The sequence below is a fragment of the Gadus morhua genome, chromosome 19, assembly GCF_902167405.1.
Source record: "Gadus morhua chromosome 19, gadMor3.0, whole genome shotgun sequence".
In the NCBI taxonomy this organism is placed as follows: Eukaryota; Metazoa; Chordata; class Actinopteri; order Gadiformes; family Gadidae; genus Gadus; species Gadus morhua.
In genome coordinates, this window is record NC_044066.1 from 7,515,561 (window position 1) to 7,534,181 (window position 18,621).

Consider the following 18,621-nt stretch of genomic DNA (forward strand, 5'->3'; position numbering starts at 1 on the left):
GAGAGAGAGAGAGAGAGAGAGAGAGAGAGAGAGAGAGAGAGAGAGAACGAGGCAGAGAGGGAGAGCGAGTGCGAGAGAGGCAGAGAGCGAGCGCGAGAGAGGCAGAGAGCGAGTGCGAGAGAGGCAGAGAGTGAGAACGAGGCAGAGAGCGAGGAAAGATTACCAGAGAAGGGGAAAGAGAGGGACACAGAGAGAGAAATAGGAAGCAGCGTTTCAGCCCTGTAGCAACAGCCTGTATGTGGCTGCTTAATCTAAAGAAGCACACGCTTCATCCCAGAGGAAGGTGCTATCAAACACAGACGGGCTTCGAGGAACTCAAGAGCACGCACACACACACACGATTAGGACAGCCAATAAAAACGATCAAGTATAACAGTTTTCTTTTCTCCGATACAGCATGTACACCCAATGTGGGAAGCGCCACTGGGCGTGCGATTTTGTGTTTTGTGTTGAGCTACCAGGGTCAAAAATACACAAAACTGTTGCACTTCACACCTGACTTAACAAAAGACACAATGACGGAATTGTCCCAGCATGACTACAGCTCGCAGCCTTCAGACTAAAGGAGAGAGGCAGAGAACGAGAGAGAGACAGAGAACGAGAGAGAGAGAGCGAGACAGAACGAGAGAGACGGAGAGAAAAAGAGAGCGAGAGATAGAGAGAGGAACAAGAAAGGGAGAAAGCGAGAGGGGAGAGAGAGACGCTCCTTGGGAGAAAAGTCCATTACCGGCCGGGTAATACTCTTTGCATGCACTTTCCCTGCGGCAGGCTGGGGCTTAGGCACAGGAAAAACAAAGCTGCGATACAAACAGGGGACCAGCAGTTTCACTGGTGACTCCAAAATATGTATCTGTAATCAATGCCATGCAGGAGCTTACATAAGACGGAGAGCAGCCATGCCTTCAGTCGGGCTCTCCGCTGCCAGACTTCTCCCTCAGAAAACCGCTGGGAAGACTTGCTCATATTTTCCTCAATTAAATTCCCTTCCTGGGGTTTGCAGTGTGGTGCTTCTTGTCTGCTTTCAGAGATATTTTTATTGAACCCGTTTCACTTGTATTTCTTTCCACGTGAAGCAGGCAGAATGTTTTGCTCGCTGCCCTCTCTCTCTCTCTCCCTCTCTCTCTCGCTCTCTCCCCCCGGTCGGCTGGGTGATTTAGAAGCCTTCATGACCCTGCCGTCTTCCGTGTACTCACAGATAAAAGCTTTCTCTTAAAATTGTCAAACAAATGGTTTCTCCGGGAAAACTGTCTTCGTAGAAAGGGCGAGCGTCATGTGAATATCCTCTTGAACTCGTATAAATAGGACCACATGCACTCAGCGATGGATCCGGCCTTGTAGAGTTCACAAGGTGTTCCAGGGAACCACCGCCCATTCCTGGAACCCTGACTACGGTTCACACCGTTGGCCAATGAAAGCCCTCGCTTTAACATGAAGAGAGTCAGCTGAGAACTCTCTTTCATACTCATTCAGCATTGTGGTAGAGCTATGACTAATTGTGGACATGTATGATGGCCGATGTGTGAAACGCCACTCTATCTTGCGATGTCTCTTCCAGCGCATTGGGCAGGTTTAATGTTGTTTTATCTAAATGGTACACAAAATCGGATGTGACTTTCAGGACTTTACAGAGACTGTAGAAACGAAAGCAAGATATTTTGTTTGCCATTTGCTCTTGCATTTTATGTCTTTGTAAAGGGTCTTTGAGTGTCTCGAGTGTGTTGTATAAAGTCTTGAGTGTGCTTGTTAAAAAGTATTAAAACAAAAACGAGAGAGAGAACGGGAGACAGAGAGAGCTGTGCTATATAAAGTCTTGAGTGTGCTAAATAAAAAGTATTGTTTTAAGATTAATTATAATATAATCATTACTATTACCGGTAACATTATTATTATCATTACTATTATAATATTTGTTATTGTTTGAATGCGAGACATAAGCAGTGAAAGGTCATGGCCAGTTGTCCACATCCGGGTAAAACCCATCCCAGGGTTCCCGGGGGTCCGGAGGGTCTCAGGTGGAGGTGTTCTTACCGGAGGGCAGACCTTTCCCCCGCAGCCTCTCCCGGATCTCCTTGCTGCGCTCCGGCAGAGACTCTCTGTCCGTCAGCAGGCCGTCCAGCTAGCGCCGGGACAGACAGACAACCACAATCAGACAGGAAGAGGAAAGGTGAGCAACAGGAGTGTGAAGACCAGTGTAGATTTCTTCCTCCCTTACGGCTGTAAATTACAGTGGGGTTCAACTTGATCTTGTTTTATTTATTTTTAGCTTTTTTAGATCATGTGTTTAAGGTGAGCAGCCCGTTCTTGCCGTCTGATACAAACCCAGTCTGTTGTGGTTAGACCGGGCGTGTGATGGCTTATTTACTTTAGCTGGAAGCTCTAATGAAGAGCATTAAAAGACCGGGGCCCAGATCCTAAATATTCATATTGGAGTGTTTCCATGTCTCACAGGCATTAAAAAGTTGCAACACTTTCAATGCAGAGGTATTAGAGTTGATTAGTGTCACAATCCTCCCCTTAAGCCTTATTCTGCGCCCTCCCTTTACAACTCACAATTCTTGCCGACGGCAACTTTAAAATTCAACAAAAACAATCAACACTTTTTTTTTTTATTTGCGTGCTTTAAAAACCACCAGCTTTGATACACACATTACCCAGGAATCCACACACGTTTCCACAGAAACAAAAACTATAAACAGACGAAACTCATCAGGGCGATTGTGAAACATCATAACACAACGTGCTCTGCAGGTGTGTTGACCGGTGCGGGCGTACACACAACTCGCGGGCTTACGAACAACTCGCATGTTCAACACAACACGCGGCTGAAACACACAACGCGGACGCGCACACACAAGGCGCGGGTGCACACACAAGGCACAGACACACACACACCCACAAGGCACAGACACACACACACACACACACACACAACCACAACGCGTGAACGCACACACAACTCACGGACACACACACAACTCGCGGACACACACACAAGGCACAGACGCACACACAGCCCGCGGACACCCAGCCAACACACGGACACACATGAACAATGCGCGGGCTAACACACAACTCCCGGATGCACACACAACTCCCGGCTGAACACACAACGCACGGACGCACACCCAGCGCACGGACGCATACCCAACGCACGGACACACACACACAACGCGCGGATACACACCCAACGCGCAGACACACACACACACACAACGCGCGGACACACACCCAGCGCACGGACGCCTACCCAACGCACGGACACACACACACACAACGCGCGGACACACACCCAACGCACGGACACACACACAACGCACGGACACACACACAACGCACGGACACACACACAACGCGTGGACACACACACAACGCACGGACACACACACAACGCACGGACACACACACAACGCACGGACACACACACAACGCACGGACACACACACAACGCACGGACACACACACAACGCACGGACACACACACAACGCACGGACACACAGACACAACGCACGGACGCAAACACAGCCGGGGGGGGGGGGCGTACCTGGGAGAGGCTGCCGAGCACCAGGCGGACCAGCTTCCTGACGTAGGCGAAGGGCGGCTCGCAGGACGAGTTGCGGATGTGCTTGCTGCAGATGTCCAGCACGGTGCGCACCGACATGCGGCTGAGCGTGATGTCGTCACACATGTTGAGCAGCAGGCTGTTGAGGTGCTCGCCCAGCTTCATGGGCTGCAGGACGTCCAGAGGAAATCCATTTCAACGATTATAATGATACTGATACATGTTGGAACTAGGGATGTGGCCGAAAAACTAAATAGAATATACTGAAACAGTTGGCCGAAAGCCGAAACCGAATACCGAATGTGGCTTTTTCTGTTTTTCCTTCATTTAGCTTTAATTTTTCACCATTGCATGAATCAACCAATTAAATGTCCTTAGTAAACGTTTCTGTCTTGCTTTTCAATAAAATTTGATACAAAATATTTATTCAATATTGAACGTTTTCTAACATTCCAGCAGACCTTAGAGCAAGAATGTAAGAACAATGTACCTCTCAATAAATGAGTAAAAAAATTATTATATTTTTTAATCAAAAATAAAAATGTTCAGCCTATTTTTTTTCGCCGTTTTTACTCCTTTGGCCGAAACCGAAAATTATGTTTTGGGCCATTTTCGGCCGAACATTTTCGGTGGCCGAATATTCGGTGCATCCCTAGTTGGAACCGATGTTCCTGCTGATGTCAAATATAGATTCATGTAGGTAGAACTGCAGCAGCGGGCAAGATAGTTGAGTCGTATTTAGTGGTTTGACGCCCAGCCTAAAGGTTTGCGGTTTGATTCCCAATGTCTGAGGCCTTGCTGTGGGTATCTTTGAGCAGGAAACCCAACCCTTACTTGCTCCTTAATGATAATGAATCTGTATTCACAGCGAGTCGTTTTGGGTCAAAGCATCTGCTAAATGACTCGATGGTAAAAAGTATGTGTGGGTTGGAAGGCAAATAATGTCCTCCATTTGTTTAGCTTTTATCAATCAATCAGTAGACTGTAAGCACATGCAAAACCTGTTCCATACATGTCATCATAAAACCACATGGTGTGTGTAGGAGTACAACTTCATTTTCCAGAGAAGAGCGTGAGCTGAGGCCTGTGTTTGCGGCGGGCTCACCTGGCTGTGGGGGATCTGGTAGTCCGCTCCCCAGAACAGGGTCATCCCCAGTGAGTACATGTGCATCTGTGGAAAACAGCAGCACACAGACGCCCGTCAGCACCGCTTGATCGCCCCGCTCAATCACTTGACCATGTGAGACGCATGCAGAAACATTTAACAAGGACAACGCGTGTAACTCCAATCCGGTCACTCCACCGTGTTCCAATATGTACACTCCTGTTTGGGGGTTGGGTTTTTTAACATGAAAAGTAAAATGGACTCCAAGTAGACTAAAAGATTGACTACTTGGGTGGCATGTGGCTCAGGAGGTAGAGCGGGTTGGCTGGTTACCGGAAGGTTGCTAGATTGATCCCTGGCTCCACTTCGAGTATCGAAGTGTCCTTGAGCAAGAAGACACCTAACCAAACTGCTCCCGACGAGCTGGCTGTCGCCTTGCATGGCTGACACCGCCGTTGGTGTGTGAATGTGTGCATGAATGGGTGAATGTTAGGAAATATTGTGACTGCTTTGAGTGCCCACAGTTCAGAAAAGCTCTATATAAATGCAGCCAATTTACCATTTACAAGAGCTCTTGGGAGGGCACTTTTTACAAAGCTCTTGGAAATCTTGCTATGCTTCAATAATGACTTTCATGTGCGTCATCTTGATGTGTGGTATAAATAAACATATGAGGATACATGTTCTAAAATAAAAGGAACATTTTGGTTTTGTTTGGTTCCATGGCAGTTGGAAACAGGTGTGCCTCAGTCAGGCGAACACCACCAGAGACATTCTGAGAAGCATTGAGTCATAAACACCACTTGTCCACACAACCCCGGCCTTCTCCGAAATACCCCTCGAAAGTGAAAAGTAGACTATGTCTCGGTAACGGGGGCGCAATAAAACATTTTGAATTCATTCTTCTCTGGAAACAGAGACAAAAGGCCCTTCTGCGTGGAGCGACTCTCCCTCCCACTTTTCTTTCCTCTGTCCCGAGCTCTGGGAGGCCGAGCCCTTTCCCCTGCCGTGCGGGGCTCGGTGGAGGAAAAAATAATTCAGGGGACTGCCAGGGAATGCAACACGGCCTTCAAGGTTTTTCACTTTAAAAAAAGGAGGGCTTGACACAGATTTAAAGGGCAAACTTGCTTTTTATTCCTGTATCGTTTTTTTCCTTTCTTGCAGTGGTGGTAATCAAAAGCCTTTTGAATGCTCCCTACACCCAAGCCAGCTGTTAACACACCCCAAGTTAAAAGGTATTTTTTCGTGATCCCAGCTGTGAGATATTAACAAAAAGAGATGGAGCATAATGAGACGGCGTGTTTTGTACACAGAGGAAAGTAACTGGGTTAATGGAGGCTACCCCCGGAGAGAGCTGACTCGGCACAAAGTTTCTTCAGCGAGCGGCCCAGACAGGAAGCTGGTGATAAAACGTGTTAATCCGCCGTTATTAAAGTGCTGTTTGAAAAAGAAGCTGAGTGTGTGAGCGTGTGCCTGCGTGCGTCAACATGTGATCTTGTTATATTTGATTTGATGTCAGTTTTAATACAACTTTTTATTTGTCATTTTATGCTGCAACATGGTGCAAAGTTGTCAAATATTCTTCCTTTTTGTCAAGCAGTGGACAGGGACTCATGGATAAACTCATGAATGTGAATTTATTTGCCAAATATTCTATCAGATGTAAACTATCAGAACTAACTTTATCTTCTGTTTTCAACCGTTTTCTGAATCTATTGAAAATAGCAATAACACTGTTTTCACCGGAAGATGACCAAGTATTACACTCAAATTTGCTGGAAACCCTCCAAGTTTGGATTTTAGAACGTGTGTCACTCAAGAAGGCATCAAATAAGACTTTATTTCGATGTATGTGAGCCGTCTCTCTCTCAAATCCTCCTGTTTGTGCCTTGCAAGTATCAGTAGTGCACACACAGTGAAAACGACCACCACAAGCTATACTTAAGCCACCATATTGGATTTCCACAATAAATGTCCCCACTCCAAAATAAAAGCACGGCTCCTCCTACCTTCTCTATGTCCGAGACGGAGGCCAAAGGGATCCCCTCAAGGACCTCGGGGGCCGTGAAGGCCCTCAGGTCCTGCTGGGTGACGTTCTCGTCGGTGAAGGAGATGTTCCCCGAGGGCATGAGCAGCAGGGACCAGGGGGAGATGATGAAGCCCATGGCTGAGGGGTCTGAAGACAACAGAGAGGATGTGAACACCAGCACACACGGGGAACGACGACACCGCAGCATTTTGGACTAGTTGTGATGGAAATATTAACATGACATGTCATTATGATGTAGGGCTTTCAAGTTTTGGTCGGTTGGTTTTTATGCACTTATCCACGGGCACTGTATTACTTTCATTAGGGAGAAAAAAAGCTGCTTAATCCATTATTTTTGTGGGCAGGAGGGACATATTCAGTGACATATTGTGTTTTTGAGTGGTAGGCTATATTGAATTAGAATTACATTATTGTGAATACAATGTATATCCAAGGCTCCGTAGTTTATTATAAGTCTACCAATACTATACAATTATTATAAGACAGGAGGTCAAAACAGCCCGGTTTTCATAACTTCTAACTCTTGAAAACAAGTTAAAAGGATGACACAAAAGTCAGCAAAAGTTATTTTTGTACATATTGTCTGCGTTGCTCCGTCAATGTTTGTGTTTAAAGCCCGATGGGCTTTGAGCGTGAACAAAGTAGATTGGCCCCTTGGCCCGGATCGCAGCCTCCTCCATTGGGACCCATTATATCAAACACAGAGCAAAATCTAGAATCCAATCTACCGTCCAGTTGCCTTTCGTACTCAGAAAATAACTGTAAGGATACCAAAAAAGGCTTGCTACTTGTACCATACGCTGTTGCTAACTATTGACCGGGGACAAAATAGTCCATTGACATATACCGTAGTAAATTATTGCCACCTGTGTCAGAAATGTTCTATTCTGAACGTGCAAAAAAACACACACACACACACACACACACACACACACACACACACACACACACACACACACACACACACACACACACACACACACACACACACACACACACACACACACACACACACACACGCACGTCTGGTCTCTTTATTGACCAATCAGGTTAAAGTACGCTGTTGCAATCCTCAAATAAAGTTCCAAGGGTGTGTGTTATTTTAAGATAACAGGACACCTTAGCCTTTTACACTCTGTTCCGTCAATCAAAAAGGTACACAAATCCATTCCTTAAAAGAAAGAACATGACCTAACCCCGACCATCCAGGCCTGGAGCATACATCCTTGTAACCAGTGACTACTACAGCCTTTCAAAGCCTGTGGCAATCAATACCTTACAATTACCCATTGACACATAAAAACATTCATACACAGACAGGAGGGGGGCAACCGAGGCGATGGCTAGCTAGCCGGGAGCTTTAGCTGCTGCTGCCAGAGATACCCTGAACGAAGACACAATAACACATTTGAGCCGCATCGAGATTGAACAACACATGTTGCTTTCTCGTGACGAGTGCAGCTTTCTTCAAAAAACAAGCACAGCACTGTTGGAAGGAGAACATATGTTTCTTCAAAGCGGTACACAGCGGTGAGGTAACGTTGAACATAAATACATTTGTGTGTTTCATCAGCAGGGCCGCAAAATGGTGTTCGACTTTTTTTTTCTTTTTCTTTAAAGAGGGCCATTATAACTAGGGAATCGTATCTGACAAATCTGTGCATCCTGAAATTTATTAAATATTCATAAAATAAATAATAAATAAATATCTATTTTGACCTTGTTAGATTTTGAGAAAGAGGTGACGTCATTTGTTACACACACATCTAAAAATAGCTCAAAAATCCATAACAACTTCCGGTCTGTTGGTTGTGAGGTGCAACCTCCTTGGACAAATCACTATCAAAGCTCTCCGGAGACAGCTTAGGAAGTAGGAAGATCGGTATGAGGATAATGATTGGCGTTTTAGCTGGGCCAATGAGAAATCAGCCAGCGGGAAACTCCGCTCCAAAGACCATTGGGTTAGCTGTTCGTGAACCTGACATGACTTCAGCTGAAAAAGAAAAAAAAGACATGGAATTCCTCCAGCTGAATTAAACCCATACACGTAACAAATCGCCCTTGAACAAACACTGCAGTTAACCACCGCTGTTTACACATGATGCATGACTGTACCACGAGTGGTCTGGTTGTTTGAACAACCAGTCTAATACTGTCATGATGTGGTAGACATAAGGTGAAATCTACACCGGCCCACCCCAAACATGCAAAAAGAGCCGACTCATGAGTTCATGATGATACAGAAAGAAAAAAGGTCACGCTGGTTTTTAAAAGATGATGTGTTTAAATGTCTCTTGAGAGACTGCAACACAAGGATTTTCACCTTTGCATAGCCAAAATGAATGCCCTAAATTAATAACTATCGATGTCCATGAAATATGGATGGCGTTTTGGCAGCAAGGCAGCAAAACATATTGCCATTTAATCCATTATGATATTGATTCATATCTGCTGTTGCACCTCAGACGGTGCAACAGCCTTCCTCAGCGTTTACCAACACTAAACTCCTGAGAAGCAATTCAATTGTTTTTGTTCTATACAACTACGATATGGAAATATTTCTGCTGACCCGTGCAGTAACGGGCACCCCTGCGACGCGTCCTGCATGCAAATAATAATGGCAAAATCCTCATGAATCACTGCCTCGATACATTTCGCCTGCACTCACAAACGCATTCCCCAACGCTGAACTCCACAGTCGTTTGTCCTTAGCACCGTCCCATATAATAGATCTTTGTGTGATCCCATGAACGGGGTGACGCTGAAGCAATGGCCGTGACGCCAGAGAGAGGATGGTTTTTACAGAACACGTTTCATGAAAGAGAGTCCACTTTATTTCCTGTCGGCGGAACAGAGCCAATCACACTTGGGACAATACGCCTACATCCTGATCTTTTGGCGCTCAGAATACAGCTAGAAGTTAAAATGGCACACAACTGCAAATGAGCATGATGGCTAGCTATTGGTTAGCTTTCTACTTTGATAGTGTAATTGACATAATAGACCAATACTACATAATAAGACAAAGACATAATACTTCTAAACTCCCCATGGGAATTTACCTATTTCAAGGAACCATGGGATTAATATGATTTGAACTGTTTTGGCACAGACAAATATCACATTGGCTCCCCCATATTTGAAGATAATTAGGCTTTGATGCAAAGTTAACAAATGACGTTCAGAAGAGTGGGGAATTCAAAAGACCGTTTGGCTGTACTTTAACACTTGAGCATGCCTGCAATTTGTAAAAACGAAAATATCCTAAAGAGCCCAAAGTCATGAAGTCTGCACATTCTCCAGCAAGGCCAGGATTAGCAGACTATTCAGAGCAGCACTTCCCTCAAAACGGAAGGCCGACAAAATCTTGATTCACATTTCAGCAAGCCACTCAACCTCTTCCATCTCTCAAATGGGATTTTTTTTTGCTGCCATGTTAAAAGACATTCAGCAGAGACGACTGCATGTGCACCAAAACACAAGAAATGATTTATGACTTTATGGCTTCACAGTTCTTTTATTTTCCTTCCAAGGATGACGGTCTCACTGACCATAGATGATACAAACTGAAGAATAAGCACATATCTCCCCCTATTCAGAATGACTCCGTAAGGATAGTGAGATAGCCCCAAAGTACCTCATCGGTACCAACAAGAGAGAAAACGTAAAAATCAGTTAACAAAAGCAATAAGTCACCACACTCAGTGAATGGTTAGTTACGCGAGTGTGTGTGGGTGAAATGTATTAATTCCACTGTGTGTGTGCGTGTGTGCGTGCGTGCGTGCGTGCGTGCGTGCGTGCGTGCGCGTGTGTGTGTGTTTTAGAAGGCTGCTCTGCACAGATTAAGACCTGAAAAGACATTGGTTTTTAGCCTTTTGAACCGTTTCAATGAAAAAAACACATCTTCCTGTCGACGATAAAGGCGCTTTTGTCTTGGGTCTATTGCACCATTATGGTCCTAGGCTTGCCTGACAAATTGACAAAACTACACTGTAATGTTTGCAAACAAGTTAATGGGGCAATAAAAATAAATAAAAAATAAAAATATCTATATATCTATGCAAAGACTACACACATACAGCATGAGCTTTAAGAATAGGATGCATAATAGGATGTAAAGAATAGTTGTATAGTTTCAGTTTTGTATAGTTTCAGTCCATTCATCCTCAGTTAGACTGGATACTATTGAGACATGGCAAACTTCTGACACATTTAGCATCAGGCCTGATCGACCACACATTTAAACACTTTTTAAATACTTTTTTTTACATTTTCGTAGCCTGCGACGGCAGCTAAAATGTAATGTTAATTTGAACTTTTAACGATGGTTCACTTAATGCGCCAACTTTTTCATATTTCAAAACCATTTTAAAAGCTAGAAGCAATTTCTTCATGAAAAAGTTAATGTATGCACACAACGACACAAACGGAAGTAACCAGAGTACAAGTACTTAAAAACTTGGACAAAACTACTGATCCAGTTAGGAAGCTTGTTTGCCGACTCAGCCTCCCTGAGCTGTATGGAAATATAATTTAAGAGGTGGATTTCAGAGACAGCCGGTTAATCAAACAAATTAAAAAACATCCTGACTGATTGAACCGACCAAGCAAAGCTTGCCACTGGTAGGACATTGATTTTTCAACATACTTTTTAACAATTCACAAAGCTGCAATTCAACACATTGGTATAGTCCAGGGACGAAGCAGAAGTTGTACTATTTGTTAAAGTACTCGTCCAGAACTAAATGCCTTTAATTAATTGCGTGGCAGGAGGGCATATTGCCTAGTGACGGATGTTCCTGGTGGTGACCTGAGGGATATCGCTGCCACTGATGCAGAGAGGTTTCCTTAGTAGCCTTCTGAACTCTGACAACAACATGGACAGAGGTCACGACTAATGCACTGGCGTTAACGAGGGTGTAAGTCACAGAGGTAATTGTAATATTTTATATCATTTATATTTATCAATCACTGAAGGAATGCCGAAACCTTCACCGAGATGAATTGCTTTGGCAAAAAGAAATACACACCTGTTTCCGATACCAAAAAAGCGTAGGTAGAGAAAAGAATATCCAACAATGAAATTATATATGTATGCCATTTGGTGGACGCTTTTATCTTCAGCTTCTTAATATACTGTGACTAGTGAGTGCATACAATACATTCTTACCATGGTCGGTTCCCAATTGGGATCGAACCCCAAACCCAGCCACAGCCGTGATTTCATGCTCTACCCGTTGAATTAGACATTCCCAAATGCTGCGTGTGCACGTGCGCGCGTGTGCTGTAACTTTGACTCTGCACATTCCTACCTTTGTGGAAGAGCTCGTGGAGGCTCTCTGCGCTCTGGCTGAGCACTGCCCAGACCTCGTCCTCCTGGAGCGGGCCCCCGCGGACCTCCAGGGCCTCGGCCAGGGACACATGCATCTTCCCTGGGACAGCGAGGGGGGGAAGGGAGACCGGGTTAGGAGGTGGCATGGGACAGAAGTATATCCTCAACTCGGGTATCTGGTGTTGTGTTATTACGTCTTGTGTTGCGTCTATGTTTTGTGCCCCTTTGCCTGATCAAATGAATTTTAGGACAATTATTTACTATCTAGTATCTACCCTCTCTTGTCCAACTTTTATTATCAAATGTGCAGTATAATATGGTCATTCAGTACAGTGGTATATGTTCTTAAAACAAGGGCAATCGAGCTGCAAAAACACACATAATAGTGTTGATAAATGATGAATTAGTTAGTAGCCACGTCTGGGAGGTCTAGCCACTCCTGCTAGGTTCAGGCAGTCATGGAGGGGTGGAACATATGCTGAACCATGTGGTATCACATAGCAACCACGACACCAGGTAACCACACAACTCTGTCAAAGCAAAAGCCCTCATGGCTGTTCATTAGTAGTGTTTAACATTTGCTCATGAATAATATAATTTACAAAGTGGAAGAGAATAGCTCATTTGCTTAATATAATAGGTTTCTGTTGACTTCTACAGATTTAAAAAATCCCAAATACTCAATTATACGCAATTACAGGTCAAGTACAGCACAAAATACACATTCTTTATACATTCAGAAATGAAAACATAAATCAAAGAAAGAAAACACTGTTTGAATTGTCTTCTTATCACTGGGCAAACAAATTAACACACACAAGAATCAACTTCCTCAACAAACCAATCTCCCTTTTGTTGGCCTTTCAAGAACAGGTGTACACACAGTGCCTACTCATGCTTTATACATGGCTAAGGCCTACTTTACACATCATCATGCTGTTTGTCCAAGAGCTCCTGTCATGAGTCGGCATGAACCTATCTCCTCTCCAAAAACCTCGTCAGGTAAAGGGTTGGTTTCCCTGAATCTCAATTATCGAGCTTACAATGATTGAAATAGATAATGTGCCATCGTTTATGTTGAAAAAGGCAGGATTGAACATGGCTGTAAAGATTAAGTTGTTTACCCGCACTTCATACTTCTTTTGGTTGGCGTTCAGTAAAGCCTGTCATTTCCATTCAGTTTGTTTGCTTTGAATTTGTGCAAAGTTTTCATGTGTGTCCTCTGAATTGGGTCAATTTCCTGTGTGGGGCCTCCGTTGGCAAGCTAGTTTAACAGTTCAATAAGCTTGACTACAACAATACAACAAAATAGGATTTAGAACATGTTACCGTTTTTCTTTAATTACTGCTAAAAATAAGATTCGTATTTTTAAAGAGTTAAGACCAGAAAACTTGTTGCATCAATATATGATTTCAGAGGTAATTTAAGTAAAAATACTTCATGCAACATCAAGGACGTTGGAACTTAATGAATAGAAATGCAATCAAGCTTATTCAACTTTCAACATTCCTTGCATTGCTTCTATGGGAAAGCACCAGCAGATGTTGAAAGAGCAACACAACATTTTCCATAGAAGGAACAACCTGCCAAAGCCCTTGATTAAAGTGGACGCCCACTTTGGTTTCGTCATTAACTTAACAAAAACATCCCCAAAACCTGTATTCATCTTAAACAGGTTATGGGCTAAGAAAAGCAAGTTGTAAACGTACATCCTGTTTGGATAATCCAGATGGAATGCCATCAAGTAACCTAGTTTGCAACCGGAAACAATGCAGCCCCCAAATTAACTTAACCAATCAGAACACCTTGCCTTTCACATAAACAAAATAATTCATGTCCCAACTCCAAAACTAAAAGCCTGTTTCCAAAGCACTCACCCACTCCAGTTGGGGATGGTATGTAGCCTATATTCAGTAGGTGTATCTGTGTATGTGCTAAAATCCAGGCCAAAGTAATTGAGCACCGAACAAAGCAACCGTCATCATGTATGACTCCTAAGCCTCGGACTGAAAGGGGCCAGGACTATGTACGTATCTCAGGGATGGATGTGGGGCAACATTGTTCAAATGAGTATCTGTTTGGCGAGCCGTTAATGAGTAATCACTTCAGCCACGTTTATGCAGGAATGCACGTTTACTATTCCGGTTAACGGGGAGGTGCGCGAGGCAAAAGGAGGGGGGAAAGTGGGTTACTACCCTACTCTGCCCCTAACTCATTAAAACCTGGTAAAGTGGGCTCTGTGGAGGCTGATTGTTTTTCGCCGTCGTTTCGCCCCTATTTCAACAGGGACGTACAGTGGAATGTTTTTTATCCACACGGATGCTGCGAGAGGAGGCCAGCCCCTCTCCCATTGGCCCGGGGGTCTTGGCTCATTATGGAGGGGGGGATTAGGGGGGCAGTGGCCCAAAACAGTGAGATCAGACAGCCTTCATCACCACCACCACTCCCACACCACCACAACATCAACGCCACCACTAAACCCACTGTCTTTTATTCAAAACCTGCGGGGGGATGTTTGTTTGTGAGGTATTCCGTGATATTCCCACACTACAGCACACACAAACCAAAACACAAACAAAGCCTGTTACTCTTTCTGAGGCTGTGCAGAGTTACGGCTTGGCTCCAGTCACAAGGATTTTTAAGAAAATAATCCAGGAAACGTGATAGCGTGCTTTACTGGGTGCTTAGGTGAGACCTGCTTCTCTCGGTGACATGGCTTTAAGCCCCGTAAGGGGTTTTAAAACAAGCCCCAGAGAAAATATTCTCCCGTTTAGCAAATCTCTGAGAGAACAACCAATAAAAAGGTTGATTTGCCGGCTTGATTTGGTCTAAGACATTCTGGACTTCCCAGTCATTGAGAGATTAGAAAAGCTTTTAAGGTCAGCAGATAATTTCAACCCAAAAACTGCTGCAAGACTGGAAGAAAACTAAAATAAGATGTTTGGCATTATGGCATTACACACCAATTTTGTTATATTTCTACATAATGTCTCAAAGTTGACAGTAGATTAGACAACTTTTCTTCAGTTTTTTCAACATTATAACCAGAAACCATTGACACCAGAAATAGCCTAAACCATCAACGAAGTAGAAAACCTTCTTCAGGTCATTCATGTGAAACAACAACTTATGCAACATTAACATGCCAAAACGTGGACCGGTATAGATCTATGGCACCTGTGAACAAGTTGCAATATGCAAAACAGTTATGCTGCAGTGCAGGTAGATGCATTCAAGGACTGGAGTCAAGTTAACAGTAAACAAAAATAACTTTTATACCCAGGCTAGCCGAGTGGCTCATTTCCCTGAGTCAAAGTGTTCCATGATTCACACCATCAACCTTGATAGACATGCCAGCAAGAATCACTGGGACCAATATCATAAATTGATATCAATCCTAAAGGATAGGGAGAGCCACGGTTGATGCCTTTGCATCAAATGTAACTGGAACTTATTCAGAGGATAATGGTTATGCCTGTTCCTGTCTGTTTTAGTTTTTGGTGAATGTTGTTTTATACTGCTCTTGGCCCTCTTGGAAAATATTTTCTAATTGAATTCTAAATTACATTCTAGTGGGCCTACCTGGTAAAATTAGGGTTAAATCAAATTAAAATAAAAAAGTGGACGCCTTACGCAGGCTCCATAATTGTTCCTCCGCTGACGACCAAGCCACTACTCTCTGCCTATTAATGTTTTCCAGGGCCACTGAGGCCACCAGGCCGGTGATTATCAACTCCCGCTACGAGGACAGAGGGCCCTGGATTCTCATTTTGGTCTCCCTCAACCTCATCCGTCCCATTCCTGCTAATCATAGGGTTGCTATGGGTACCGTGACATGCAGAGCATGCTCTTACTAAACCACACCCCACCCAGTCAGTCCGTCTAAAACCCGGCCCTTTCCACACACACACACACACACACACACACACACACACACACACACACACACACACACACACACACACACACACACACACACACACACACGTTGGAGATGAGGTCAATATTTTCATATTTCTCCCCCTCACATCCTCCCTTCACACTTGCCAGATATCTCAGGGCCGAATGCCAGCGATTATTTTGCAGTACCTCTGCAAGTGGTCCTTCATGAAGCAGGTGGGGGGAGGTGCTTTGGAAGAGCCTTCTTATAAAGTAGTCCTAAACCTTTATACAGTCTCCCTTGCAACCATCAGTTTGGATGGTTAATTAGAAATGTTTTTACATGTGTACACCATGTGTCATGGTAGAGGAAGAGAGATATCCTAATGATCTCCCTGCAGGATTGATACAATCTCACAGTGGGACGGGTATGTGTTGGGACTAGCAGGCCTTGGTTTGGGGAGTTGGGAAGGCGCAGGCACGATTGGTCTTCATATTCAAACCGTCCGCCCATATTCAAGATAATGCCAAGACTGTGCGTCACTGAAGTTATAACAATTCGACACGAAAACAAATCTATTTCTTTCCACTGCTTTTATATTTCCAAGTCAAATCGATTTTTTTAAACTAGCGTAGCGGACACACTTGTAGTGAGATCTTTCTCGTCCTACATCAAGTTGTGTGAGCTCCCGTACGGTATTTAAAAAAAAAAACACAGGTTAAGTCAACATCTATTCTTATGCAGAAACGCAAAGTGACAGTAACAACATCAACCCGTTAATGTGTTCCAAAAACCCATCTCCAATGTATACTCAGTGGACAGAAACATGACCGATACGTGCGACCTGCACTATCAGCGCCTGTTCTCAAAGCTGGTTCAGTTCGTCGGCAGTTCAGTAACTTTCTACCCGGACGAATGGACTTTTTGAGGGTTCCGAAGGAGACTCACCGGGGCAGGGTAGGTCAGAAACGAGCTGGAGGAAGAGCGGCTCGTACTCCGAACAGGCTCAGGAGCGGGCAGACCGACGAGCCCCAACGCCATCCCATCCACAATGCAACATCTTGAGAGTTGGAGGAGCTCTGTGCGGAGCAGCAACAGGTTTACCTTTTTCTCCCCAACAACCAGGGTACAAACCCCCCTACTCGAGGCGACGTGTTAGCCCTCCACCAAGCGGTAACGTGTGAGTGTGTGTCGACGCGAGCAGTAACGTGTATAATTGTTCTTGGAAAGGTTCACTTAAAGCCGCACTGGGCACTATTTCAGCCTTCCCTTTTCTATCCGTGGCGGCCAAGTTACCATTTTTTCGTGTTGCCGTACAGAGAGCTGTTTAACCCCTCCTCCTCCCTCTGCCCACATAGCGTGGGCTGACCGGGGAGGAACCAGACACCCGGCGCCCGCCGCTTATTGGCTGCCGGCTGGCGGACCGTCACAGGGCTGAGAGTCGTCACTATAGTAACACACAACTGGGAGGAAAATATTCAAGTGGTCCATTATTGATAATAGAGGCAGGATAACATAACACACATATTTCAGTTGATTTTAAGTGTCGCGCTTGGCTGTCACGTGTGTAGACCTAAGTGAAGGATGCTTAAAAGCACAGGATGGATGTTTAAGGGTTTAGGTTGATCGCGACGTGAATAAATGCTTCTATTAAAGACAAATACCAAACACACTAAAAAAACAAGTGCTATGCAGGTGAATTTGTAAGTGGAAACTAATATAATCGTTGCCTCTTTAGAATTAGGTCTTGTAGGTCAAAATAAAACATAGTCAGTCAGTGTTCATTCTTGACTTGCACCACATCAGAGCACTTTTGGCGTTATGGAAACAGGCGGGCCGCTTGAGCAGTCAGGAAACAATTCGCAGTGGAGTACTTCCTTCCTCGCGCGGTGCCATAAAACAGCCCGTGGTCAGACAGCAGCCAGTCAGTTTCTCGCGAGGTCATGCCATCTGGTGGATGTTAGATGTATGCACATGCAATGGGCCTACAAATATATAAGACTGCAACTTTTTGGCATTCAATTAATATGGAGAGACGAGATTTGAATATATATATATATATATATATATATATATATATATATTTAGAATACATTAAAAAATACACTTTTAGTCTATATATTTCACAGCAAAGTAAATTGTTTAATCTACTTTGAAAAAGTATAAATTGTAAAATACAGGTACATGTATGTGTGTATGGTATGTATCCAAGAATAGAAAATAAAATAATCATAATTTATCTCTCTTATTCCCTTATTTGAAACATCCCGCCCAAAACCTGGGCCGGAAACCAGAAACAGAAAGGGGTGGGGTTCACCTTATTTCCTGTTTCATTGTGGAGATATTCTACCGAAGATACTCATTCGTGTGAGGGGATGAAGCTTACAGAATTGCATTTTAATAAGTGAATTGTATTGAAAAGTGTGATCTAAGACTAGTTAAGGACAAATATATTTTCAAGATTATAATTATAAAGTGTGTGTGTGTGTGTGTGTGTGTGTGTGTGTGTGTGTGTGTGTGTGTGTGTGTGTGTGTGCGTGCGTGCGCGTGTGTGTGTGTGTGTGTGTGTGTGTGTGTGTGTGTGTGTGTGTGTGTGTGTGTGTGTGGAGTAGCGAGGGTGAAGCACATAGATCAAATATTATTTCACTAAAACAAATTGCACAACATTTATGTTTGTAAAACTGTTGAATTGA

At 44.0% G+C, this 18,621-nt stretch overlaps 1 protein-coding gene across 4 annotated transcripts in view; it reads right to left on the minus strand.

The window, feature by feature from the left end:
* ptpn13 (protein tyrosine phosphatase non-receptor type 13) overlaps window positions 1-17,270 on the minus strand; it is a 63,234-nt gene extending 45,964 nt beyond the window's left edge. For 2 of the 4 annotated variants that reach the window (XM_030341594.1, XM_030341593.1), the window contains exons 1-6: window positions 16,877-17,269; window positions 12,028-12,147; window positions 6,675-6,841; window positions 4,666-4,731; window positions 3,543-3,728; window positions 2,029-2,116 (exon numbers count right to left, since the gene is read on the minus strand). In XM_030341594.1, coding sequence (XP_030197454.1) covers window positions 2,029-2,116; window positions 3,543-3,728; window positions 4,666-4,731; window positions 6,675-6,841; window positions 12,028-12,142 — 622 coding nt within the window. In that variant the 5' untranslated portion in view covers window positions 12,143-12,147; window positions 16,877-17,269. Of the gene's footprint in view, window positions 1-2,028; window positions 2,117-3,542; window positions 3,729-4,665; window positions 4,732-6,674; window positions 6,842-12,027; window positions 12,148-13,925; window positions 14,042-16,876 lie in introns of those variants that run through there. The other 2 variants (XM_030341591.1, XM_030341592.1) reach the window with 2 other exon arrangements.
* Window positions 17,271-18,621: the final 1,351 nt, after the last annotated feature.